The sequence below is a fragment of the Solanum stenotomum genome, chromosome 11 (genome assembly GCF_019186545.1).
Source record: "Solanum stenotomum isolate F172 chromosome 11, ASM1918654v1, whole genome shotgun sequence".
Taxonomy (NCBI): domain Eukaryota; kingdom Viridiplantae; phylum Streptophyta; class Magnoliopsida; order Solanales; family Solanaceae; genus Solanum; species Solanum stenotomum.
Genome location: NC_064292.1, coordinates 7,938,940 through 7,965,612, shown reverse-complemented (window position 1 = coordinate 7,965,612; position 26,673 = coordinate 7,938,940). Strand labels below are relative to the sequence as shown.

The following is a 26,673-nucleotide window of genomic DNA, read 5'->3' as shown; positions in this document are numbered from 1 at the left end:
CACCTTGTGCATTTTATAAGAACTTAAAGAATGAATGATTTGAAAAATGATTTAGAATAAATAATTAGTGTTAATCGTAATAACAAAAAATAAATATGAGTTGTTTAAAAATGTTCACTTTGCGTTATGTAATTATTATTTTAACCGAGTATATCATATGGGTTGATATAAAAAGTTAAATCTTTTAATTATTAGTAAAAAAGGAATAATGTGACATAGGAGAGAGAAAAGTGTTTTTTTTGTGTCAAGTATATTTTAAAGAAAATATGCAGAGATGGGTGACATTTTAGTCTTAAAACAAATAAAAGTGATATTATAAGGTAATTTTTCAAACACGGGAGACTATGTAGGAAAATTACTCAAGAAAAAGAAAAAGAATGATATATTACTTTAGAGGTTTAGCCCATGCCGCATCCGGCCCATAGCCCATCTCTCAACTCTCATCAGTCGTCAGTTGTCTAAGATACGCCGCAGCTCATCTCTCAGCTCGTCGTCCATCGTCTCAAGCCAGCCGCTGCTCAGTCCTCGCTGACTGCTGAGTGCTCGCGCCTCGAAGGTCAGTGCTCATCCCCTCCATTCCTTCGTTTGTTTTCACATTCCCCGCTGGCTCATCAATTAACATATCCTCCTCTAGGTTTGTCCTTGATGTTGTTTGTACTGTTTTTTAATATGGAGTGATGAGCATCTCCACTTCCTTGTCAATCTTTACCATGTAGCTGCTCTCTCGTGTTGTTTCCATTTCATTTTTTGTTGCCGCCCGCATCTTTGTTACAAATAATTCTAACTCACTTTTCTACCAATTATTTGTTTTAAAAAAATCAAATCGAAAATAGTACATACAACATATGCACTGTACCTAATTAGTATCATCCTAAAACAGCAATTGGACCGACTAAATCCAATGTATTGGTTCACATTTGCTTATTACTTGTATCGTTGATAAAATAATGTATCAACAATCAATAACATGCTTCTGATTTTCTGGTAGGTGTTACTGTTAGTTTGTAATCAGTAATGTGTTGCACGGCTGATTGTTGTTCTTCTTGTTTGTTTCACTTTTTTACTGGAGGTTGCAACAATGTTTTGTTAGTTTTCTAAATCTTTTGGTTGCTGCAAATTGCTATGACGCATACTAGCAGTTGGACTTTAGTTTGTAACTAACTCTATTTTAGAGCTGGGCATAAGTTTATTGAATTTTCTAGTGTTGTTGTCTTGACTCTTGATAGTCTTTTTATTCTTATACTCGGCTAGTTTGTTAATGTTGCTGCCTGCTGGACTGCTTAGACAAGAATTATCAGTTTTGTTTAAATAAATTAGTCAATGATATGGTAAGCTGCAAGTTGATTGCTTGTTGAAAATTGAAGGCAAAAGCCAAACTGTATGGCATAGATTGCTGGAGTTTGGAGAGTATATTGTTGATTGTTGTAGAAGTTAATGTTGATTGTTGTACAGTTAGTGATCGTTTGAACAGCAGCACAGCCACCAAAGTCCACAGCCCACATGTGATGTATTGAGGTGAAAACTTACCTTTTGCACAAATTTGATATTTGAATAGGTAAACTGTCCTTTTGAGTTTAGTCATGGCCTTATTGGGCAGGCTGCAAGTCACTGCCTCACTGGTGACTCAACTCACAAGTGAAGTTGCAAATTTATATACAATGAGACAGACTTCCTGTAGGAAGTTGCAAATTTATATACAAAAATTTGGTGAATTTTTACCATTAATTTTTGAACTTCTCTTGAACTGTCAATACATTTGCAATGCCATAGAATTGGATGTGACTTGTAAGAAATGAGAGGTAAAGAAATTGAACAAAAGTGATTGGATTTTGAAAATGTACTACTGTTAATTAAATTTGGTTAAATCGAAAATTAAATCGAATCGAAATTGTAATAATCGAACCAAACCGAATTTATTTCGATTTGGTTTGGTTTCACATTTTTGCCAAACCGAATTTCACTAATCAAATCGAACCGACCGAACGCCCAGCCCTAGATGTATGTAGTTAAACTAAACACGCTAAAAATGAAATTATTGTTACAAATATCTCTATTATTACTATATAAGAAGAGTGAATAAGCACACTCCTCTCCGTCAACACGTGTGCTTACTTGAAAATACAGTAAATTTAAGGGTTATTTTTGTAATTATATGGTTCACTTTACATCTGATCCTTATTTTTCCTCCATCAATCCTAATGCCACCGCCCACTGCTCAAGACCTCCATCACGTTTCCTCTGTCTTCTTCTCTTGTTCAGGTGACCATACATTTTATGTGTTTTTTTTTTTTTGATGACAAGGGAAATCCGTAGTCGCTATTCTTTGGGTGTCCACGGGTAAAATTTCCACTCCTATGCAATAGCTCGCAAATCACATAGAAGAGATAACCCGCACTAGATAAGCCCGGTGCGACGAGCTTGACCAGAAGGTAAACCCCTTGCCAAAAGCAAGGGGTTTCAAACTTGAGACCTCCAACATGGAAGTCCCAAGCCCAAACCACTGGGCCAACCTTCGGGTCATTTTATGTGTCTTTTTGTTATTTTGAATGTGATTCCCTAAGTTTACTTCGGCTAATTTATAGGTCTTTTTACTGTTTTGATTGTGATTCCCTAACTTTAATTCGGCTATTTGATTTAGCGATTATTTTGTGATTTCTTTGTATTCGACATTTTTGGTTGGTTATTCAACTTTTCCGTTTTCACTACTGTTTTCTGGTGGGTTTCGGTTCTTTGAGTTTGGCGTTTTCTTCTATCTGCTTAACTCCTATTTTTCTTGACTTTGCACTTTCAGGTGTTTCCTTATCTTTTCTCCATCGAATCTAACAGTGTTTAAACAACGGAAGTGTAGGTAGAGGTTGCCAGGTGAGCATACTTTACAATGATCTTTTTGTTGATTGATTTTGATTCCCTAACTCTACTTCTACTATTTGATTTTCCAATCCTTTTGTAATTCGTTTGTGTGTGACAATTTCTTTGGCTTCCTTCGACTCTCCCGTTTTGGTTTCAATTCCTCTTCTATTTGACTTTGAACTTCTTGTTCACTTTTTGTTATTTCCGAGCTTTATCTTATCTAGGCGAGCCTCATTTGTAAGGGAAGATTTACGGTGCCTTTAAGTTTTCCTGCGATTTCCTTAGTTTGATATTGTCTTCAATTTTGTGATGCTTTTAATATTTAATCTTTTTTTGGTATATTTTACTTGCTGATTGATTAATGAGTTCTCACAATTTCGCCCCTCTTCTTGTGTTTATTATAAAGGAGATTTTTTTCCCTGGTTTATTGAGTACCTATTAGCGAATGGACCAACGATTTCATTATATGTACTTTAACAATCCCCCTGCTGAGCTAACCTTTGGATTGAGTTAAACCGAGATATTATATCTTTACGGGTTCCATGTTTTTTTAATGGAAATTGATAAATTTGCTCACTAGACCTTTGCACAAAGATATGCAGCAAGACATGCTCATTGAAGGTGTTCAAACATTCTGTTTTTGCAATCTAACATGGTCATTATATTGGATTCTCTTGATGCCCAGCATTCCTCTGACATAAACAAAATACAAGAACTTGGTTGGTTCAGCAAAAGGTTGAAATTAGTAGGAGATGACTTAGCTGGTATTGTGACAACATTGCAATATTCTGTTTTTTGTTGACACATTGGATGCAGTTAAATGAGACAAATTTTGAGTTCTTACAAACACAACAGAGAAGCTCATTTTATTCAGAGAAATGTGTATAATGTAGGTCCTTTTGTTACTCTTCAAGCTGCCTTTTTCCCTGATTTTTCACAAAATATTTACTATGCTTGGTTGTAGAGGAACTTTCTGGTATATAATTTTTACCAAGATACTGTGAAGAACAAGTACAAGCGTGAAGAATGTCTGTTAAATTCATTAGACATAGATCAAAATTTTGCACACTTAAAAAATGTAGTAATTTTTTAATCTTAAATTTGAGTGTTTCATCGACCTACATATTTGCATAGTAAAAGCCCATTTTATTTTGTCTTCTCACAAAACCCTCTCTTTCTTTTTCCCCAAAATCTCTTAAACCCTAAAACCAGAAACCTTGAAAACGATGACGTTTGTGTAGTAGCCACCATGCATAGAAGGAACATTAGGCTGCGAAGAGAGTACCTATACAGGAAAAGCTTAGAAGGGAAGGAGCGTTTGCTCTATGAGAAGAAACGCAAAATCAGAGAAGCTTTAGAAGGTCAGTTTTCATTACAAATTTGATGAGAAAATATTGAAATTTGTAGAATTTTATATTTTTTGTGCTGTTTGTTTTTGGGTTTTTGATGATTTTGGGTATTTTCAGAGGGAAAACCAATTCCAACTGAGCTCAGGAACGAAGAAGCTGCTCTTCGGAAAGAAATCGATCTTGAAGATGAAATTACTGCTGGTATGCTGATTATTTCTAAATTTATAGGGTTGATACTTGATTATGATACGAATTGAACTCAAATTGAAATTATAAACTAGAATTAATCTTGCTACAAAAATTGCTGCTATTAGTCTTGGTTATGGGGATACACGATTGAATTGGGGAGGAAGTCTGTTTTGGTGTCTATTGTAGGAGAAAAAGTGATATGGATATTGGGATTGCTTCACTGAGTAAGAAATTAAGAAAACTTTTAAATTTTGGGGTCTGATTAAGTATAAGTAGAATGCAGTAAAATGCTTTTTAATCTTATAGTTTTAAACATATCAGCTGAAAAGTTAGAATTAAAGAGTCTTTTAAAAAAGAAAAGATACAATGTGATTAGTACATAGAATGTGAAGGAAAATATATAAGCTCACCACAAAAAAGATCTTTAAGAAAAAGAGAAATGTGATGAAAATATAACTGTTCAATACTTCTATATGATGATGACAGAATTCAAGATTGTGATTAGTACATAAAATGTGAAGTAAAATTCTTTTCTTGGTTGGCACTTGAACATTAATCATAGACAAATGAATTCCAGTAGGCAAAATCATGATGGCTCACACTTGAGAAAACAACAAACAGACACTAAGAACTGCTTAATGTTAGGACAATTTGCTACAATTTAAACATATTAGCATTGTGGTAGATCTGGTGGAGGTGGTTCCATTGTCTGTTCCTCTCCAATTCCATTTTTGACGATGAGTGCCATACCTAGGCCCCAAGCCAAGTGTGAATCAATGTGGCAATGGAACAACCAAACCCCTGCAACATATCACATAAGTCAATCAAATTCTCAAAACAGATACAAAAATTTCAAACAAAAATATTTTTAGTGATGATATCAGGTTGTTTACCTGGATTATCAGCCACGGAACGAATGACTGCCCATCCACCAACAGGAACATCGATTGTGTTCCTGACAGGCGGATCGATCAAGTTAAAGTTGGCAGTATCAGTTTGAGCATTGAAGCTACCAAAACCTTGTCCAATGACCCAAAAATGGTATCCATGAAGATGTATAGGATGGTCCTTTGTAGAGAAGATAGCAGTATCTTGCAACACAATTCGTACATTAGAACCAAACTTGAGCATGTACAGCTTTGTTCCAAATCTCGGTTGCCAGAGTCCTCATGAAACATTGCCCGTGTAATCAAAGTGCACCGGTGGAACAGGTGGGAAGTCCAAAGTATAAATCCCTGGAATATTTTGGTAATAGGCCTGCAGCAATGAAGTTCTTCTTAGAAAAACAAATGAAATGTTCATGCTAGCAGCAAATTGCAATTCACTAAGCCTAGTCCAACAGTGAAAAATAAGTTCTCATCAATCTGATTGGGAACTCTATTATTGCTAGGAATGCTCCTCAATTGATTAGCGAGAGAAGTGGCAGTGGCTGTAACATTGAAAGCTGGAAGTTGAGGCAATAAAGGCCTTGAATTCGCGCCTGAGTAGAGATTTGTGTACTCAAGTATGGCTGTGGTAGTGGTGTTATCAAATTGCCCATTTCAGACTGTGGAATAGGCACGAGCTGCCATATAATATCGGCCAGGGGACTGATCAGCAGTGAGAATTACATTAGTTGTTTGTCCAATTGATTTGAAATAGTGGTACATTGGTCTCCTTGGCTGAATGCGAAGAAGAGGTATCTTTTTTTATCTTCATATTTATGATGTAAGATCTTATAGTTTCTAGAGGTTTTTATGTGCTCATGAGTTTTTCTTCACTTGTCTATTCTCTTGGTGGGTTAAATCTTGTAGAATGTGAAAAGGAAGAGAGAAGCAAAGAGGGTAAACAAGATGGTGGAAGGATATGAAACCTTTGATAAACTAGAAATTATTGGCTGCTGGAGATCTTTACAGTTCTCTTTAATGCTTGTATCTTCATCATGCCTTTTCTATGACAACATCTCTCTCTCTCTCTGTTCTTTTGTTAATAATTCACCTATGGGAATTGTAGACTATGCACGAACAAGTAGAACATAGTGGTTTGTTGAAATGTTCTCTAATTACATTCGTATTGAGTTGTAGTTGTATGTGCTATGTTTTTGCTATAACAAGGCTTTTGTCTATTTTTAATGATGTTGATGCAGTACCTCGATCAACTATTGATGATGAATATGCTAATGCACCTGAAAAAGATCCCAAAATTTTGCTTACCACTTCAAGAAATCCTAGTGCTCCTCTTACTCAGTTTGTCAAGGTTGGTGTACCCTTCAATTATCCTGTTATTATATTACGTAGTCCACTATCCCCTTCTCACTCTTTCTTTCAGAAGTCATTATATAGGAAACTATATTTTTTTTAATTAGACACTTCTCATGTCCTATTCTTTCCTTTTTCCATGTTGTTGTATGGAGACAGGAGTTGAAAATTGTGTTCCCTAATGCTCAGCGGATGAATCGTGGTGGTCAGGTTGGTCTGCTATTGGGAATTATTTTCTTGTTTAATATTTCTATCATTACGAGCTATTAGAGATGGCATTGGGAGCTTACAGCTTGAAAGATTCATAATTAGAATTGGTACTTTGTCTCTAACTTCTTGTCGGAATAGGAAGAGGTGTTCCATTTGTTTAAATTGCAATTTAAACATGTGTATATGTACATTTTTGTGTCTTACATGTATACTGGAACACAGAGAGTGCTAGAATAATGTATCAGGCTCACATATATACATTCCTGCAAACCTTCTAGAAAAATTTAATTGAATATAAAAAGAAGAGAACAGATGGCCATGGATGTCTCATATTTTTTTTTTTTAAATGAACAGAGCTCTGATTCTTCGACTCTTAGACCCCTTGTTTGTGCAGGGAAAGTGATTTGTCTTAAGCACTTATTAACATTTATGTGCTTGCATAACAAGCTACTTAGTTCTTAAAGCCTATGTTGCTTGGATTCTTCAAAAATGTCATCTTGGTGCATGTCGGATCCTCCAAACGTAGTGCATTTTTGAAGCATCCGACACAGTATGGCTGAGTTATTTGGAGAGTCCAAGCAGCACAACTTCAAGATATTTACGGTTTTACAGTTATCTTCTATTTGTTTATCATATGTTTGTATTTTGCTCATTTTTCTTCTTTTTTTTCAGGTTATATCAGAAATAATTGAAACCTGCCGATCTCATGATTTTACAGATGTAATTTTGGTCCATGAGAATCGTGGTGTGCCTGATGGTATTGTCATTAGTCATCTGCCTTTTGGTCCAACTGCTTACTTTGGATTGCTCAATGTGGTAAGTGGTCTTACTCTTACCCTGCTAAGCGCAGAAGTCTTCTGCTGTCTATGTGAGTTGTAAGATGATGTCCTCATCTACTATTTTCATGCAGGTGACTAGACATGATATTAAGGACAAAAAATCTATGGGAACGATGTCTGAGGCGTATCCACATTTGATTTTTGACAAATTTTCAACTAAGGTAATTCCTGACATCCCTTTTTCAATGAAGAGTGAAACACATGCATTTCAGTAGACTTGCTACTGACATTGAGATTTTTAAAACTGGTTGATCATGTCGCCAAAATCAGTTACTGGATGTTTAGATAACTCTTGAATATCTAGTCTTTGAATTCTTAGTGTGGCATCTTATATACTGTTCTATACTCACGGGGGATATTTTGATCATGCAGCTTGGTGAGAGGACAGTAAACATCCTAAAGCATTTGTTTCCTGTTCCCAAGCCTGATACAAAACGAATCCTCACATTTGCTAACCAGTCGGACTACATCTCATTCAGGTCTGTTTCTTGTTCAGTCTCATTAAGTTCTACTTTAGCAATGGAGGTTGTTAGTTTTGCTGTTTAGTTTTACTTAAGTACAAGGCAAGCTGGGGATTATGGCTCAGCAATATTTTTTCCCATTTGATCCTCGATCCACAGATTTCTCATTTTGGTAAATAGAAGCCATACAATCAGAATGAAGCTTGTAAACAATTGCTTTGGCATTAGCTATCTTTAAACAATTAGATATATTTTCGCTGCTTGTGCCAGACTACGTTCTAGACTCTTTTTTGTAACATTTTGTTGTGTTTTTCTGAAGTTCATCAATTTACGGATGTCTCTTTTAGTTGTTTTAGTCATTAGCTTTTACACATTTTGTTCCAGACAATGTTTCTCGGACTCTTCAAAAATGTCAATGGGTGTGCGTCAGATTCTCCCAAAATAGTGTTTTTGGAGAATTCAACACGGGTGCAACAACGTAATGGAAGAGTAAGTGCAACCTAGGTTGCGTCAGAAATCATTAACCATTTTTTTATTCTGTATGGTGAGGCCCATGGATTTTCCTGAACTATTCTAACATATAGAGAAGGGGCTAAATCCATGATATGCTACATACTTTTGCTTCTCAAAATGTTAAAAGATGAGAGAAATAGACAGACAAATGGATTATGACAAAGACCATGCAAGATACAAGTTGGAATATCCTGCGTAAGTTTCATTACCTCTCCTGTCCAGCAGGAGGGAGCAGTAGCTTTTCCCACTTTACTCACTTGATTGACTCAAACCACCAACCGCATGGTTCGATCTTAGCGTGATTGCCACATATGAAGTTGTTGCAAAGAAATAGCCCCCACTTGTTTCTCGAGAAGAGATGAGAAATATGCTCAATATCATTTGATTGAATAGTTGAACCAGTCCCTTGTTTGAAGAAACCCTCCACTTCAATCGGTATTTTTTTTTCATGAAAAGCATGCATGAGATAAGAAATTCAGTGTTTCACTAAGATTTCGAAAAATCCTCTGGTGGAGGGTCCTTACCACTAGGCTATCCCTTGGTTGTCTTGTTAACTGACAGAGGATAGTTAAAAATAGGTATAAATTTGATGATTTACTGGATATACAGCTCCCCCCTTCCCTTTTCTTTATACTAAATTTGATTGTGAAACATGCAGACATCACGTCTATGAAAAGCATGGAGGTCCAAAATCAATTGAGCTGAAAGAAGTTGGCCCTCGATTTGAACTACGGCTTTACCAGGTAACAATAATTATACCAAGACTAGTTCATCATATTTGTTTGCATCCATGTTTATAAATAATCTTGAAACTGTGTAATCTTGATTTATCTTAGTTTAGTTGCCAGACCTATGTTTTCCACATCTACATATTCCTATAAAATTATTTGGAACGACAAAAGAGAAAAAAGTTGCTGCAAGTTCTCTTATCTGCTTCATGATAATAGATGTCACGCAACTAAACCAGAAGTGATATTAATCTCTTCTCCAAAAGTTCACTAATATGTGTTTTATCTAGCTCGAGAATTTATCATATTAGTTAACAGATTTGTTTTGGTCTTGAAGAATCAGTCCCTGAAAATGTGCTTTGTTTAGTACACTTGCCCTGTCTCTCTGTCATATGAATTCCGTGCTACGTTGTTAGGAATGTGTGATCACCTTGATCCGTATTCTATCTGTTGCTGATTGCTCATTCCTGATCAAGTTACTTGTTTTTCAATGTAGATCAAATTAGGAACAATGGATCAAGACGAAGCTCAAATCGAGTGGGTCATAAAGCCTTACATGAACACATCCAAAAAACGAACCCTTCTAGGGGACTGATAAACATGCAACAGAATATGAACTTTGAGCCTCTGCCTCTTCCCGTTTGCACTAACAGAAGTTGATCGTTGCTGCAAGTCATGTATTTGACCATTGAAATGCAGATGTGATTGATCCTAGAGCTACATTTGACGTAATTTGCCGCTTCCTGTTCCAGAGAGATGCTGTAAAATCTGCCTCTGTAGGAAAAGAAAAGAGAAACGAACTCTCTTTGTTTTAAGTAGTCATTTGGTCTTTTCCCCTGAACTGGGAATATAATGTTATGTATAGTGTGCTAATTTTTTTTTTTAACCTCAAAGTTGATTTATGACTTCTATCTTGAGCTTATTGCAGCTTAAAGAGCAAAATATGGTGAATTCTTTTTGTTTTGATCAATTTTTGTTTCCAATTGGTCGTATATTTATGACATTCTTAATATATTTTCTTTCCGTTATAACTAATGTGAACCTATTTGAATAAAAACGAAGTTTAACAACAAAGAAAGACTTCATAAATATAGTTATAACTCATTAGAGGCGGAGATAGAAGCACAAAGACGAGATTCATCTAAACACCCCTTCATTGGAAAATTGTAGTGGAAATGGGGTTATTAGTAGTTCTTTTAGTTGACTCGACAACAGGAGGAATCGTGGTTTTAGGACATGTTAAACATCATTCGTATGGTGGTGTTAAACATGTCATGAGGGTGGTCCCAAGGGAGAGGGACTACATGCACTATATAGAGGCATAGGGCCTACACTTGTTGGTATTTTTCCTTATTCTGGATTGAAGTTTTATATTTACAAAGAAATAAAGAGGTGTGTTCCTGAAGATCACCAAAGGTCCATTTTGATGCATCTTTCTTGTGGAGCTCCAGCTATAGCTTATTTGGACAAACATTTACGTATCCATTGGACGTGGTTAGGAGGCAGATGCATGTAGATCGCTTGCATCTGCAACCTACATTGCAAAACAGAGCGCTTTACCCTCAAAATAGGAATATGTTCAACGGTCTTTAATTTCTTCCATTGTATGCAATCAAGGTGGGAGGCAATTATTTGCGGGACTTTGCATAAACTACATGAAAATTGTCCACTCCACGGCTATTGGTTTTGCGACATATGGCGCAATGAAGGCTTGACTTCTCCTAAAAGATTCGACAATTTTTTTTAGTAGTTTTGGCTCAAACTCGATTTTATGTGCAAAAGATCACTTAATATGTATAAACTCCGTCTTTTAGGATATATTTAGTTTTTTGAGTAACTAACACAAAACAAAAACTAGAAATGAAAGAAAATACAACATCAATAACTAACTATATATCAAATCCCAATTAACTTGAGGATCGATTGACCGTATGAATTCTCTATATTCCTTATATTTTATTCAAATACATAGTTTACACGCTCATCAATCTTAAAATCCAACCAAACGCCCCCGTTTTATTGGATGTCTTAAGAACCAAGAAGCTAAGAGCTTTGGTTTTAAGATAGAATCAGCCTTAGGAATGTATAAATTGAAAATCTAGAGCCCTAAACTAGATGACTAATAAACTAGAGGTATCAAATGCGCGAATTGAGTTGAATTTGGATAGACTAAATTGGGTTGTGTTAATAAATGGGCGGGTTATAGACCCAAAGCTACTTGGACTGGAATGGTTTGGACTAAAATGGGGGTCATAACCTAACCCACCAATTCTTATTAAAGTTTAATTGCTTTATTAGTTCTTTTATAAATCTTTAGTACCTAATATTTTTTTATAATCACTAAAAATAATATATCAAATACTAAATATCTTTTTAAAAATATTTTGACAAGATTTCTCATCAATCAATTTGAGCTACATTGGGTTGTGCTAATAAATGAACAGGTTTTGACCCACCCAAACTTAAGTGAATCGGGCTTGATTTTAACACCCCTATAGTGAACTACTTATTGGGTCAGCCCTCCGCATAATATCACACTTGTTCACTAACGCTGCGATTGTGTACCAATAATTTCAACCCCGTCCGAATTATTATTTTTTGTTGACAAGGGAGGGACTGTTCTTTGGGTAAACTGTGCTTTAATCTAATTGCCTACAAATCACACCGGAGAGGCAACCTGCACTATGTCAGACCGAGAAAACATGCAAAGAGTTGAAACCCAAGATGACCTGCTCAATGAATACTTGTACACATGATATAACGAAAAACAAATCGATTTAGAAAATTTACATGTGATGTGAATTATTATTACAGGAGGAGATAGAAATTACATGGGAAGAATTAGAAGCATTTTCTATGCACAATGGATGGACCAGATTCATCATATTCTGCCTTTGCAATCCACATCTGTTGGAAGGTACTTAAAGAAGCTAAGATTGAACCTCCAATCCAAACACTATACTTCCTTTCTGGTGGTGCAACGACCTTAATTTTCATGCTAGTTGGAGCCAATGCTGTGATTTCTTTGCTCATTCTATCAGCAATTCCAGGAAACATAGTGGTTCCGCCACTAAGTACAATGTTTCCATAAAGATCCTTCCTGATATCGACGTCACACTTCATGATGGAGTTGTAGGTTGTTTCATGGATTCCAGCAGCTTCCATTCCGATAATTGAAGGCTGGAAAAGCACTTCAGGGCATCGGAAACGTTCAGCACCAATAGTGATGACTTGACCATCAGGCAACTCGTAGGTCTTCTCAACAGTGGAGCTAGTTTTTGAGGAGGTGTCTATCTCTTGTTCATAGTCAAGAGCAATGTAGGAAAGCTTTTCCTTAACATCCCTAACGATTTCTCGTTCAGCAGTGGTGGTGAATGAGTAACCGCGCTCTGTCAAGATCTTCATTAGGTGATCAGTTAGGTCACGTCCTGCTAAATCGAGACGAAGGATAGCATGTGGGAGAGCATATCCCTCATAGATTGGGACAGTGTGGCTAACACCATCACCAGAGTCCATGACAATACCAGTTGTACGACCACTGGCATAAAGAGAGAGAACAGCTTGAATGGCGACATACATAGCAGGAGTGTTAAATGTCTCAAACATGATTTGAGTCATCTTCTCACGATTAGCCTTAGGATTGAGAGGTGCTTCGGTGAGTAGAACAGGGTGTTCCTCTGGAGCAACACGAAGTTCATTGTAAAATGTATGATGCCAGATTTTCTCCATATCATCCCAATTGCTCACAATACCATGCTCAATTGGATATTTCAATGATAGAATACCACGTTTCGATTGAGCTTCATCACCAACATATGCATCTTTTTGCCCCATACCAACCATCACACCTGTGTGTCGTGGCCGACCAACAATGCTCGGAAACACTGCTCGTGGAGCATCGTCTCCAGCAAATCCCGCCTATAAATTTCAAATTTCAAATTTCAATTTTCAATTTTCAATTTTCAAATTTCAAATTTCAAAAACCTACCTTGACCATTCCTGTTCCATTATCACAGACCAGTGGCTGAATATCCTCACCATCTGCCATTTTTTATGCACTGCATCCCATGATCAAAATTCAAAGTCTTTAATTGTCATTCGATCCAATGTCGACATTTACATACCACATTTGTACCCTTTCAACCCAATAACAAATACACAACAAGTTTCAATATCCTTCCCATAAGCCATTAATATCAACATTCAAGAAGCAAATTCAAATGTCATAATCAAGTTACTACAACAAATAAAGGATTCCGCCGTAATTATTTAGCCATAATAATATAATATGAGTATTTATAATCAACACTCTATAATTACAGTGGCGAGGCTAGTCATGACTAAGGGGTTCAAAATCTGAAGAACTGAACACCCTAACTAGCCGAAGGGGGCTCGAGTTTTGACATCTACCGTATAAATAAACAATAATTTTAACCATGTATAAATAGTATAAGCTACCATCGACAATGTTATCTAAATATTATAATCTAGAGATTACAACGAGAAAAATAATCTCATCTCATATAATATGCGATAAATAATCTCATGAGTTAGCTAATATCCATTACAAAACACTAAACAAATTTAATCCCAAATTTAATAATGATATAGCATCCTATCCCTATAACCAAACGATCAATAGACACGAATTTGAATTATTCTCATACACATATATCGATTTTAAATTCTAAATTCGTCTCCGAACAATGAAATTACCTTTTGGGGGAGGGGAATAAGCTGTTGGTGCCCACAGTTGGGTTGTGAGTGCAAATACAAAAAAAAAAAAAAAAAAAAAAAAAAAACAACAACAACAACAAAGCAAAATTGAAATGAAACTCAACGATTCCAAAAGGCAATGAAATGGTCTTCTTTTTAAATGCTACAAAAATAAAATTCCCACATTTTTTGTAGTCTGTTACTTTTCTTTGGTATATATTTGGTCTTTGTTATTGTCTATGATCGCCACGTGTCACATATTTATATGAGGTCCTGCTTTTTTTTTGGTCTGGCTTCTCCTCTTATTTAGCCAATTTAAACGGTTCAATTTTTAATTAGATTAAGAAAATTCAATTTGATTTCAATTTTTAAAATAAAATTGATTGTGGTTGATCTATTTTTTATTTTTTTACACCAAAAATAGGAAAATTAAAAAATTGACCAAGCTCGATCATTTAAATATTTGGTGAAAATTCTTTTGATTTAAAAATACAAATTAAAACTTTTTGGGATTAAAAATAAAGAAAAGGAGTCTGACAAATTGATACCTATATACAATCTTTATAATCTTTTATTGATATTTTTTTTTTCTTCCAAAGATTAGAATTGGAAATTGTAGCGCAAATATTAGCATTCTCTGATTTTATAGGAAACTCAATATTTTCTTTCTTATTCTTGGACTTGTTCAATTATAAAAGATAGGGTGTGCATTCGATTTTTCGGTTTGGTTTTTTACTATTCGATTAGGATTTTTTGGTTTCGAAAAAGTTCAACCCAATCCGAACCAAAATAAATTTGGTTTGGTTTGGTTTTTCTCTTTTCAATTTGTTTTTTTCGGTTTGGTTATTCGGTTATGTCAATAATTAGAAACATAATCAAAGTTGTATTTGCAATTTGAATATATATATATGAGAAGTAATAATATTAAATCTCTTAAATATACTCTCTAATAATCACAAGTAAAACATAAAATACAATACTTAAAAGTATATCAATTATAGATGTCCAAACATAAAATATAAACTAAAACATAATGAGAGACGATAACTAAAAAGAGACAAAAGTGGTTTATATATAAAATTCGGTTTTTTCGATTTTTATTTTCTAAATCCGAAACCAAAACAAAAAACCAAACAAAGTAAATTATAAATCCAAAATCAAACCAAAAAGTCAAAAAGCCAATCCAAATTAGAATTCGGTTCAATTTCGTTTAGTTTTTCGGTTTAATCCAAATAATGCACACCTCTAATAAAAAATGATTTAGTTTTAAATATATACAATAAAATAATTAATAATTTATAATGAATATAGGTATATTTTTATTTGTTTTTAAATAGTAAAAAATGATTATGGTCTCAACAGAGCTGAAGTTGTCATAAAAATAGTAAGTAAATCTAGAGATGTTGGATTATCCTTTAATCCAAAACTATTAAGAAGGTAAATATTTTAGATGTTATAATTGATAATCAGTTAATGTTATCGTGTATATGTAATACTTTTATTTATAAATGTGAGATAATACACACAAAAATATCTAAAGACATAATTTAAATCATATTTTTCACTATTGTCCTTTCGTGAAATCATAAATATAATTTTGTAAATAGTGCAATTTATTTGTCTAGTTATGTTTTTTTCCTTTTTTTTTGCAACGTTAATTTAAAAGAGAAAAACATTTTTTTAAATTTTTTTTTGCTGTGATAACTTTTTCCTTTTTTTTTTCATAATGTTTTTCCAAACATTTTTTCATCCATCAATATTGTATATATGGTGTATAAACATCTATATATAATATACAAATAAATATGTTTTATGTAGTGTATATGTAATGTATCGATATTGTTAAATAGTTATGTAATGTATCGATATTGTATCAATATTGTATAAATGTGTATCAATTTTGTATAAATGATATATAAACATGTATATATGATGTACAAATAATTATGTAGTGTATATGTAATATATCAATATTGTATAAATGTGTATAATCTTGTATTGATATTATATAAATAATTAAGTAATATATCAATATTTATTTGTCTATCATGCATTCCCACCTTAATAAATGAAAAAATAAACGAAGATAATAAAATGACATAAATATTCATTTTTTCACAAAAAAAGGTGAAACAATTAGAAAAGAAAAAAAAAAGTTTTAAAAAAGGAGCAACAAAAAGGTTTAAACAGCGATTTTTAAAAAAATAGCACAACAAGAAAAATTAGAAAAAAATTTACTTTTTTTTTTTATAAATCAGAAAGAAAATGTCCAAATGGCAACTTGTCACTTTTGTAATAGCCGATTGACTATATATATATATATATATATATATATATATATATATATATATATATATATATATATATATATATATNATATATATATTTGGTAAGAACAATGTTCGATTGACCATTTTAAGTTTTAAAAAAAATTGAATACATAATTTTTTGTGTAAGAAATTTAACCCAATGGACATTTTGCATAATTCACCTTTAAAAGAATCATGCATAGATACTGTTTCAGTGATATGTGTGTATCACATTATATATCATTTATTTCAGTATACATCACACAAATCACATTGTATATCGTATGTATCATACATAATTTTACATGGAGATATACACTGATATTCATGATATATCAAAGAAAATAAATATACACTGTAATATACATATGTATGTACACGAGATACAATACGGATATACAAATGAAGTCATTTTCAGACTCGAGATTTTAATGTGAAATTAAATTCAAATTCGCCTCAAAGCGTCTCCAACACCTCCAAAATGGATATTAAACTCCTTCATATGTTCATGATAAAACCCAATATTACTCAATCCAGATAAATCACATATACACAAATCGCGAATCAAACTTATGTTAAAACTCTTTATCTTCATAATTTGACGGAAAAAACTAAAGAATACTTCAACCCAAATGAAGAAAAATGGACACTGCAACATCGACATGAAATCAATAACTAATGGAGATTTAATAGAAAACTTGAAGGATTTTTTGCTAAATGTTAAGAAATCTTGTCCAAAAAAGAAAGTAAATAAATTTGTAAGAAAATATTCATTTTTTTTTTGTAAAAGCATTAGGAGGGAGGGGATACTAAATATTTTTTGTGATTTTAAAGCTTTTTTTTTTTTTTTTGATATTGAGTGTCGGATCTTTTAGATATAAATATTTAACTCGGGTTATCAAATGTCATATGCAAATGAACTTTTTTTTTGTCAATTATTGTTCATAATTGTCGTACTTTGCAAATTTATCTAATATAAAAGAAAATCTTTTTGATATTGAGTGTCGAATCTTTTAGATAATATAAATATTTGACTTGGGTTATCAAATGCCATATGCAAATAAACTTTTTTTTAATGTCAATTACTGTCATACTTCGCAAATTTATCTTAATATATAAATAAAAAAAGAGTTTTAATAATGTAAGCCCATTTTTTTTAAAAAAATTACATCTTTATTGATTTCTCTTTAAGATAATTTGTAAGACCTATCACCATTAAAGTATATGGTGCAATGAATGGTGTTACTCATTTTTTAATTAGATGTTTCGAGTTTGAGTCTCATGTATGGAAAGAATCCTGAATTGGGCCTTATGCAACGAAAATTCGAATTAGTCAGACTCCAATGCAAACACTAAACATCGAAAGAAAATCATTTTTTAAAAAGAATTATCTATGTAATCTACATGAACAAATAATAAGGATATTTGATACTATTACCAATTGAAAATTTTCAAGTTAATCTTTCAATATTTACCCAAATAGGCCATAAAATAGGGTATATTTAAAAAAGTAAAAATTAGGCAAATCACATAGTATAAGAAGGAAATTACTTCATATCCCTACTCTTTCATTAATTACCAAAAATCTCTTTTTTAGTGTCTTTTGGATACATAATATAGCAGCGCGGATACTTTAATTAATAAAGGGCGGATACTTAAATTATTAAGTTGTTGGCACGGATACTTTAATTAATAACAGGTGGATACTTAAATTAACGGGCGAATGCATAATATAGCAGCGCAGATACTTTAATTAATAACAGGTGAATACTTAAACTAATAAAGTATCCGGTTAAGTTGAATTGGGGGAAAATAAGGGATTTTTGTATTTTAGTAAAAGAGTAGAGAAATATTGAGAATAGGTAAAGTAATATTGTGTACTTAAGTAATTTGTCCTTTAAAAAAACCCAAAAGTTATGTACGTGGAATATTCTTATTAATTGTACTAATATAGTATGTTAATGTAGCCAATGATGAGATTCCTATTATTTTTTTTAAAAACAAAGTTTAGATCTTACATTGAGATAATAAACATCATGAGATGCACTTGACCTTAACGTGGTGAGGATCTTTGTGAATCCCACTGCAAAAATATTCGAATCAAAATTTAATAAATTCATTAATTAATGGACTTGTTATATGTGATCTGAATTTATTCAATCTTTTAGTAATTTCATGCATGTGATTCCAAAATTAAAGACACCTCCTTTTGTTTTTATAATTTTATTTTTGTCTTCATATGTATGATTGCAAAGCCTATAGTATGATTTTAATACATTTTTTATATGAAGAGATGTGATGTAATCATCATTGAAAAATTATTTAATTTTTTTTTGAAACAGAATGTGTCAATTTTGATGAGTTGCTTCCTGTCGAGTTTGGATTATTTTTATATATACCTATATATTTTTAAAATAAAATTAATTATCTAAAAAGGTATTTGTTTAAATAAACTCAAAACAGAATTTCAAAGACATAAACATATCATTATAATAAAATCTAAAGAATTAATATATATAAGAATACAAAAATAAATAAAAAAGGGATAGTGCTTTATCTAACGTGATGTCTAAGAAACTTTTGATAACGAATTTCCATTAGACTTCAATTCGTTAAAGTGTGTGATTATTTTACCTTAAAGTTTAATTCATTAGAAAATGTATACTTATATTTATTTAATGGAAAAGGCTTAAAAATATCCTTAAATTATGTGATACGAATAAAAATGCTCTTTGTTTATGATATGGTCTAAAAATATCTCTGTCATCAATACTTTTGTTCAAATATGTCCTTATTATTGCTTAGTGGGTTAAAAATGTCCTTTTTTCAAACAAATATACTATTTATCTTTTTAACAATTTTTTTTTTCTAATCATACTTTTTTAATAAAATGTTTATCCTACTTCAATTCGAAAAAAATAAAAATAGAAATATTTTTTATTTTATTAAATTGTTTTATCATTGTATAAATAAAAATTAATGATGGATTTACTATGATTTTATATATATGCCATATATTATCCGTTAAAAGGGTACATGAATTTATTCTATTTTAATTGATAAAATGAGATTAAGAAGAAAAAAAATTATTTCCTACATTTTAATTAGTTCAAGTGATTTTAAAAGAAAGAAAACAAAAATATGGTTCTTTGATAATATTTTTATTAGGAAAAAGATGTGTTTAAAAAGAAAAATATAAATATATCTATTCAAAAAATAGTATTTTTAACCCATTTAGTAACTATAGCGGCATTTATGGACAAAACTATCAACATCAAGGATATTTTTGGACCAAATTATTGACAATGAACCAAACTATAAACAAAGAACATTTTTATTCATTTCACATCATTTTTTACCCTTTTTCGTTTGCTTAATTATATTTCCAAACTTATATATATGTGAGCTTGATTATTTTTTTAAAACTTTAAACCAAACACAATCTCAAAACTTTAATTACTTTAAGATTACATGAGCATTATTCAAACTATATAAAGGACCACCATCCTTTACCAACCGGTGTGGGAGTACTTTTTAACAGACATATATATATATATATGGACGATGTAAAAGAAATTACGATATGATTTCACTTAATTACTAGTATAAAAGAATCATCATACTACCTGTGTATATTTATGTATAATATATTCTTGAGAGACTTTTAAATTATTTGACATGAATTAATAATTTTGTCTTCAAACAATTGACAACTTTAAAAATATTTCTTTACTTGACTAACTGAACTTATTATATTAGAATATGTATTTATGCGTTTGTACTTTGTATTAATCCAACTAGCTGATAAATAATTAAGTTGTGAGTCAGAAATGAGGCCAATTGACAATCATTTCGAAGATATACATATCCAACATATATAAATGAAGAATATTCCACTAGAAATATTTTACTAATTTTATTTTTCTTCAATTCTATTTTCCTCCCTCTAACCTGCAGAGAGGCACAATTTATAAACTATAACTAAAGTCACGAGTTAGCAATATATATATATATATATATATATATATATATGCACAATATATACATTAATTAGTTAACCGAACAATATGTATGCATAACATTTCTATATATCATGTATATTTCGATTATATTAATAAACTAGTCGTAACTTTCCCATAAAAATAGCAAAATGATGACAATACTGCATGCACAAGTTTTTATTCCATTCATCTCTCTTTTGATCCACACCTTTTTCGTGTTATTTGACTAAACACATAAAACCTTCCGTCAATATAAATGTATAATTTTGCTCCTTTAAGCAAATTAATTTTGCTCCATTTCCCTTCAATGTTTACATCACCACCATAAGTTGACTTTGAGAAGAATAAGCCTAGAAAAAAGCTCATTCCAAAAATAGAAATAGAGAGGTGACAATTGGACCCTTATTCTTTGCCTACTTTCTAATAATTTATTTAAGAAACATCAAAGCAAATATTTTTTAAGTTTGAACTATATATCAGTCGATTTTTTAATAAATTGAAATAAGCAGGTCAATGATCAACTCAAACTGAAACAAGTTAACGGATTATGTTTTCACTTTTTATGAGTTAATTTTACCATCTCTAATCAAAACAATAATTTTCATCTAAAATATGTTGTCATATTTCACATATAAAAAATTAATTTAACCAATATTTATAATAATAAAAAATTAAATCAACTCAATATATTGCATTAAAATTTAGACAAGATCCATTTTGGTAAATGTGAGCTGATATTCTGATAATCTTTAGCTGTTCATCATTTGGAGCAAAAATTTATATACCTTTTTTCTTTATAATTTTGAGAAAATCAAGGAATAAAAAAGGGTGTTGAAACAAAGCGGATAGATGGATGATATGATTGTTAAGGATGGGTAGGGTAGGAACACTGATCATTAGAAGAAACAATATAATTAAGCATGACCTCCAGATGCAATTATTTATGTCCCATCATATATATATATATATATATATTACTTTGTGAGTCAGGTGCGGAGTTTATTTGGATACAAATTTAATTGAGCTTAGTATTTTTTGTTTAAATAACATATTTATAATTGCTTCTTAAATATGTACAAATGTTATGCTTAGAATTTAATTATTAACATTTACAATTACAGTCATAAAACTCAATTCATAAGATTAAAATTTTTACTTTACCTTTAATATGAGTGTGTGTCTTTCTTATTATTTTACTCAACTCATGTTGACTTAACACTTTCTTTAAAAAAATAATTATTTACTGAATTAAATTTATTAATTATATTTTAAAAATCTAATTTTGATTACTAGTAATTTATGCTATTATGTAATAATAATGATAGTATTGAAAGTTCTTAATTTGTTAAAATGGAGAAGTAAAAAAAATAATATTTTTAGCGTAAAAATGAAATAAAAATAAAATAGTGAGAGTATATAGCATTTAATTGCAGGGTTTGCTTTTCAATGATATAGAAATATAAACTTATCTCGAATTAAAAAATCTATTTATCTTGAGAGATTAAACTTAAAAACAACACAAAATATAGACAAAATTATTTTGCTAAACCCCATCATATATACCCCACGGGTCACGGCCACTATATCAAACACATTACTGTACCTTTTTAAGCGTTAATTATTACTTAACACTAATTCAATTCTACATAATTAAACACCTCCATCTTTACAATTATCACCATTACCGTTATTAGTCACTAACGTCAACCATAACCACCGCCATACAAACCATCTCCATTGTACATTCAAATGTTGAAAAACAAACAATTTTAATCATAATTCAATATTCAGATCTCGAGACAACATCTAAATGTATATTCAGATTCAGACGTCTTAATCTTAATGAAAACAAATAAAAGTCTTAAATAGAACAAATATTGTAAATAATTAATTAAGGATAATTGAAATAAAAAGGTAAACGCAAGTGAAAAAAAGAAAATGATGTAAATGAAGAAAAGAGGGAAAAAGGCATAGAAAAATGTTGGAATATAAACCACCAAACGTACTTACTTTTATTTTTTTGCACTCTCATGGCTCAAATATTCATGATGGTGAAATCCAAGCAATATAAATTATTAAGGGTCCCTCCACTTTCTATACAAAAAAAACCACAAGTCATAAAACTCCATGATTTCTTTCGTTTCATGAGATGATGACAATAATCATGGGAAAACAACTATAGAGTAACAAAAATTCAAAAAATATTATCTAAAAACCAAGCCATAAAGTCAAAAGCCTCAATATGAATATTGGATCCTTCTTTAACCAAAGAATCCTAAGCATGAATATTACATATAGGTAGCAAGACAAGAATCCTAAGCATAAGCATGCATATATATCACAAAAATAGACAAAGGAAACACATAATAATCATTAGGATTAATGATTTTGTAAGCACTCAATATAATTTAATCGATTATAGCACGTTATAATTTGTTGTATTTTTAGGTTATCAAATTAAGATTAATATTATAAGTGCGCGAACATAATTTCACATTGATAGTTGAAAAGATTGAGAAACTACATATATAAGAAAATATATTCTTAATTGTGTGAGGGAGAATATTGTTGGGTACGAATAAATTCCCACGTGATAATTAACCAGATTGGAAAGCTCCATATAAGGTATAATGGCAAAGTGTGAGGTCTATTTCTACCAATTTTTGGTGATATATTAATGTATTAAACATGCTCAAATGATGGTGATTATTAAGTGTTGGACATAGTTGGGATTTAATGATGCACATAGCTACTTTGAAGATGGAAAATTTCTTTTCAAGAAGGAAAAAAATGTGAGAATTTACTCTAAAATACTTAGAAGCAATGTGCGAGGCTAATAACAAAGAAAGAACGAAAATTGAAGTTGAAGAAGGTTTGGTCGAGATAGCCAAGGCGGCGCAACCCAACTAGGCCGCGATGCTAGGTGTGGTGCTAAGGTTATTTTCGAAATCCAACTTTTCCTATCGTTTTTGGACTAGGATATTCAATCTAGGACTTTTCCTACATATATAAATAGTCCTTAAAACACATTTTTAAACGGATATTGAGATTAGAAAGGATAAACATGGTAAGAGCAATTTTGATGATTTTTAGCTTTCTTATAATTTTTATTATGACTATGAGCGGCTAAGTTCTCTTGTTCTAGGGTTATGAATAGTACATAAATGTTTGACTTGGACGGTAAAAGTAATTACTTATATTAATTAAATACATTAAATTGGTTTGTTTATTTTATCGTGCACTTAATTAGCTGTTGGGTAATTAATAGTAAAATATTATTATTTACTAATTTATTGAACTTGAAAAGTGGAAGCTATGGATTGCATGTAGGGTTAGATAGAATGAATTTAATCTTACAATCTGAAAGCAGGGTGGAGCTAAGTGGGGATTTGTGGATTCGGACGAATCAGGAGCTTTACAGAAGTTCCTATATTTGTATTAGAAAATTAAATAAACATATATGTATATTAACTTTTGAACCTTCTGATAAAATTGATTGATGGTTCAGTGGCAAGAAAAGGGCCGTGGAAATATTTTCCACACTAGAGTTGTGGGTTTGAACCTCACTATCAATAAAAGTCTCTTTTAGAACCCCAAATTCCTAATTCTAACTCCACCAAGCCATATTAATTAAACTATGTAGGCGTTTGGCCATGCGATACCATATCACGATATGGTATTGTGAGATGGAATCAACGTTTGAACATACGATTTTACGTTGATTCCATCTCATGATTCCATATCATGAGATGTGATTCCATATTCTCCAAAAACCATGATATGGAGTTATATGAGAATTCCATATCATGATTTGAGATAATTTAATACAAAAATTGATCCACGAGTTTATATTTTGTTAAAATAACCCCACATGTATATCAACTAACCATTTATTTTATATGTAAATAAAACTTGTTATAATCACATCATTACTTTTTAAAATTTATTACTCACCGACATAAAATTTATTATTCTCACCAACATATAGTCTTATGTGCTTGTGATTTTGATATGCGATTTACCTTTATTGTTGTTGGTTGGGAAGGTACTGCACATGATAGTAAAGTACTTGAGAATGCACTTATTGAACCAACGTCATAATTTCCATTTCCACCACATGGTAACTTTAAATTACATCCTTAAAATAAATATTATTTATTTACAGAAAGTTGTCTCATTTACGTCACATATGCTTTTAGTAATTCTTTATAAAATGTTTGTTGGTAGATAAATATTATGTCGTTGATGTTGGTTTCCGAAACACAAAAGGATTTTTAGCTCCATACAAAGGACTACGTTATCATTTGCAAGATTACCGAGGAAGTGAAAGAGAGCCTCAAAATGCCAAAAAACTGTTTAATTATAGGCATTCATCTCTGCGCAATGTGATTGAAAGGACTTTTGGAGCTTGGAAAAATAGATTTAGAATACTGAAACAAGACATAAACTATTATGATATTGATACACAAGTGAAAATTGTCATAACTTGTGCAGTGTTACATAATTATTTGCGAGAATACCAAAGTATTGATGAAATATTTATGGTCTATGACCATGAGAATATAGTAGTGGATGATATTGACCAACAAATGACTCAAAGTAACAATGTTGGTTCGTCTTCTCGGTCACATGATCGAGAAATGCAAGTTCAACGTGAGGAAATTGTTCGTACTATGTGGGAGGATTATATTAAAGACCAGTACACTACAATTTATGTTTATTTTTTTTATTAAATTAAAGTTAGATGAAACAATTACTTAAGTGGAGAGCAAATAGCTTTGTAATAATTTATTATGCGATTTTATAATTTTTTGTTTATTTGATAAGATTGAATAAATAATTGGGGCTATTTTAATAGTTTTACAACTTATGGGATTTTTATGTTTATGAGAAAATATACAACACAAAAATTTCATATCGCATGTCCAAACAAAACTTCAATTTCATCTCATGATTCCATATTATGATACCATATCATGATTCCATATCGCATTGCCAAACAGGCCCAATATATCAAAGAAAAACTAATGATATAAAAATTATACTCTATTGTGCACAAAAGTTAAAAATAGTAATCACTCTACTCTTAAAGAGTGATGGGGGGAGTAGTTGGGGTTGTTTGTGTTGCCCATTCTACATAACAATGCAACATAGACATGCTGTGTGTTGCTAGCGGCGGGCCATGTGAATGAAGAATGTGCCCAAATTGACTTTAGATTGAGAGCATCTAATTTTAGATGTATAGCCAAAGACTAAAGCACTAGACAATCTTATGTTGTTTACAATTATGAATGTCTCTTGGACTTGAATATATAATATTGTTTAGTCATAAAAAATATTTGGAAGTTTTTGTGGGAGTGAATAGGTAATTATATATAATATCAAAGTATGGGCATTTCTAGGTTTATAATGAAGTATTCATATTGAAGCCTGACTAAATTCAGATTCGCATCTGCAGGATGACCCACATTGGGATAAAGTGCTCCCTAACAAAGGCGACTCCATACCCAAATGGACTCAAACCCGAGACCTCTTGATTAAGGATGAATGAGTACTTACCACTTCACTACGACACTTGTTGGTAAAGTAAAGATTGATTATAAAGCATTTAATTTGATCACCAGCCTCTAATAAACTATTAGACCATAAAAAATTAAAAATGATGCAACAAATTATAAATACCTTTTTATATTTTCTTAATCATGACCTTTTACTTTGAGGGGTCATTAAACAGTATATATAATTAATTAATTAATTAACAGTAGAGATTAAAGGCAAGAACATATGTATAATTATAACAGTAAAAATTATAGGCAAGTACATCATGTACATGTATTATATATTATATGATTAATAATCCTGTAGCGTACTTTAATTAGGCCTTCAAACTTATATTAGCATCCATTTTTGTTTAGTAATGATGATGGAATGGTTGACCCAACATTCTGATGGAAACTTATAAAAGTACAATAAATTTGGCAAAATTCTTAGATTCCATGAATTTTGATTTATTATCCATCATGCTGCTAGAGGTTTGCGGGGGGGGAGAGACTTGTTTAAATATAATTGTGAATCTAATTATTATTATTATTATTATTATTATTATTATTATTATTATTATATATTAATCAAATATTATTTTAAGAACTCTCATAAATTTTAAATTTTTGCCTCTAGCACGAAGCGTTATGTGTTTACAAAGAGTTAATAGGTCACAATCTAAGAAGATATAATATACACATCTTACTGAAATATTAATAAATGATATTCC

The 26,673-nt window shown here is 31.4% G+C and overlaps 2 protein-coding genes and 1 pseudogene across 2 annotated transcripts; 1 reads left to right on the top strand and 2 right to left on the bottom strand.

Annotated features, from left to right (window-relative positions):
- The first annotated feature begins 3,941 nt into the window (after positions 1-3,941).
- On the top strand, positions 3,942-10,249 carry LOC125844922 (uncharacterized). Its single transcript, XM_049524289.1, has 9 exons — positions 3,942-4,211; positions 4,317-4,400; positions 6,514-6,623; positions 6,785-6,835; positions 7,508-7,651; positions 7,746-7,835; positions 8,047-8,153; positions 9,307-9,391; positions 9,873-10,249. The coding sequence occupies exons 1-9, from the start codon at positions 4,100-4,102 to the stop codon at positions 9,969-9,971; spliced, it is 882 nt and encodes a 293-aa protein (XP_049380246.1). The 5' UTR covers positions 3,942-4,099; the 3' UTR covers positions 9,972-10,249.
- LOC125844923 (laccase-3-like) lies at positions 4,809-6,507 on the bottom strand (annotated as a pseudogene).
- A 1,965-nt stretch (positions 10,250-12,214) lies between the features above and the next one.
- LOC125845337 (actin-58-like) lies at positions 12,215-13,438 on the bottom strand. Its single transcript, XM_049524825.1, has 2 exons — positions 13,365-13,438; positions 12,215-13,294 (listed from the first exon to the last, which is right to left on the bottom strand). The coding sequence occupies exons 1-2, from the start codon at positions 13,422-13,424 to the stop codon at positions 12,218-12,220; spliced, it is 1,137 nt and encodes a 378-aa protein (XP_049380782.1). The 5' UTR covers positions 13,425-13,438; the 3' UTR covers positions 12,215-12,217.
- Between the last annotated feature and the right edge of the window lie 13,235 nt (positions 13,439-26,673).

What these genes read in the sequence shown, in the direction of transcription:
- LOC125844922 (XM_049524289.1), top strand. Translation starts at nt 4,100, where the DNA reads ATGCATAGAAGGAACATTAGGCTGCGAAGAGAGTACCTATACAGGAAA. An exon ending in TGAAGATGAAATTACTGCTG is followed by an intron (nt 4,401 to 6,513) that starts GTATGCTGATTA and finishes ATGTTGATGCAG; the next exon opens with TACCTCGATCAACTATTGAT. An exon ending in TTGAACTACGGCTTTACCAG is followed by an intron (nt 9,392 to 9,872) that starts GTAACAATAATT and finishes TTTTCAATGTAG; the next exon opens with ATCAAATTAGGAACAATGGA.
- LOC125845337 (XM_049524825.1), bottom strand. Translation starts at nt 13,424, where the DNA reads ATGGCAGATGGTGAGGATATTCAGCCACTGGTCTGTGATAATGGAACA. An exon ending in ATGGAACAGGAATGGTCAAG is followed by an intron (nt 13,295 to 13,364) that starts GTAGGTTTTTGA and finishes TGAAATTTATAG; the next exon opens with GCGGGATTTGCTGGAGACGA.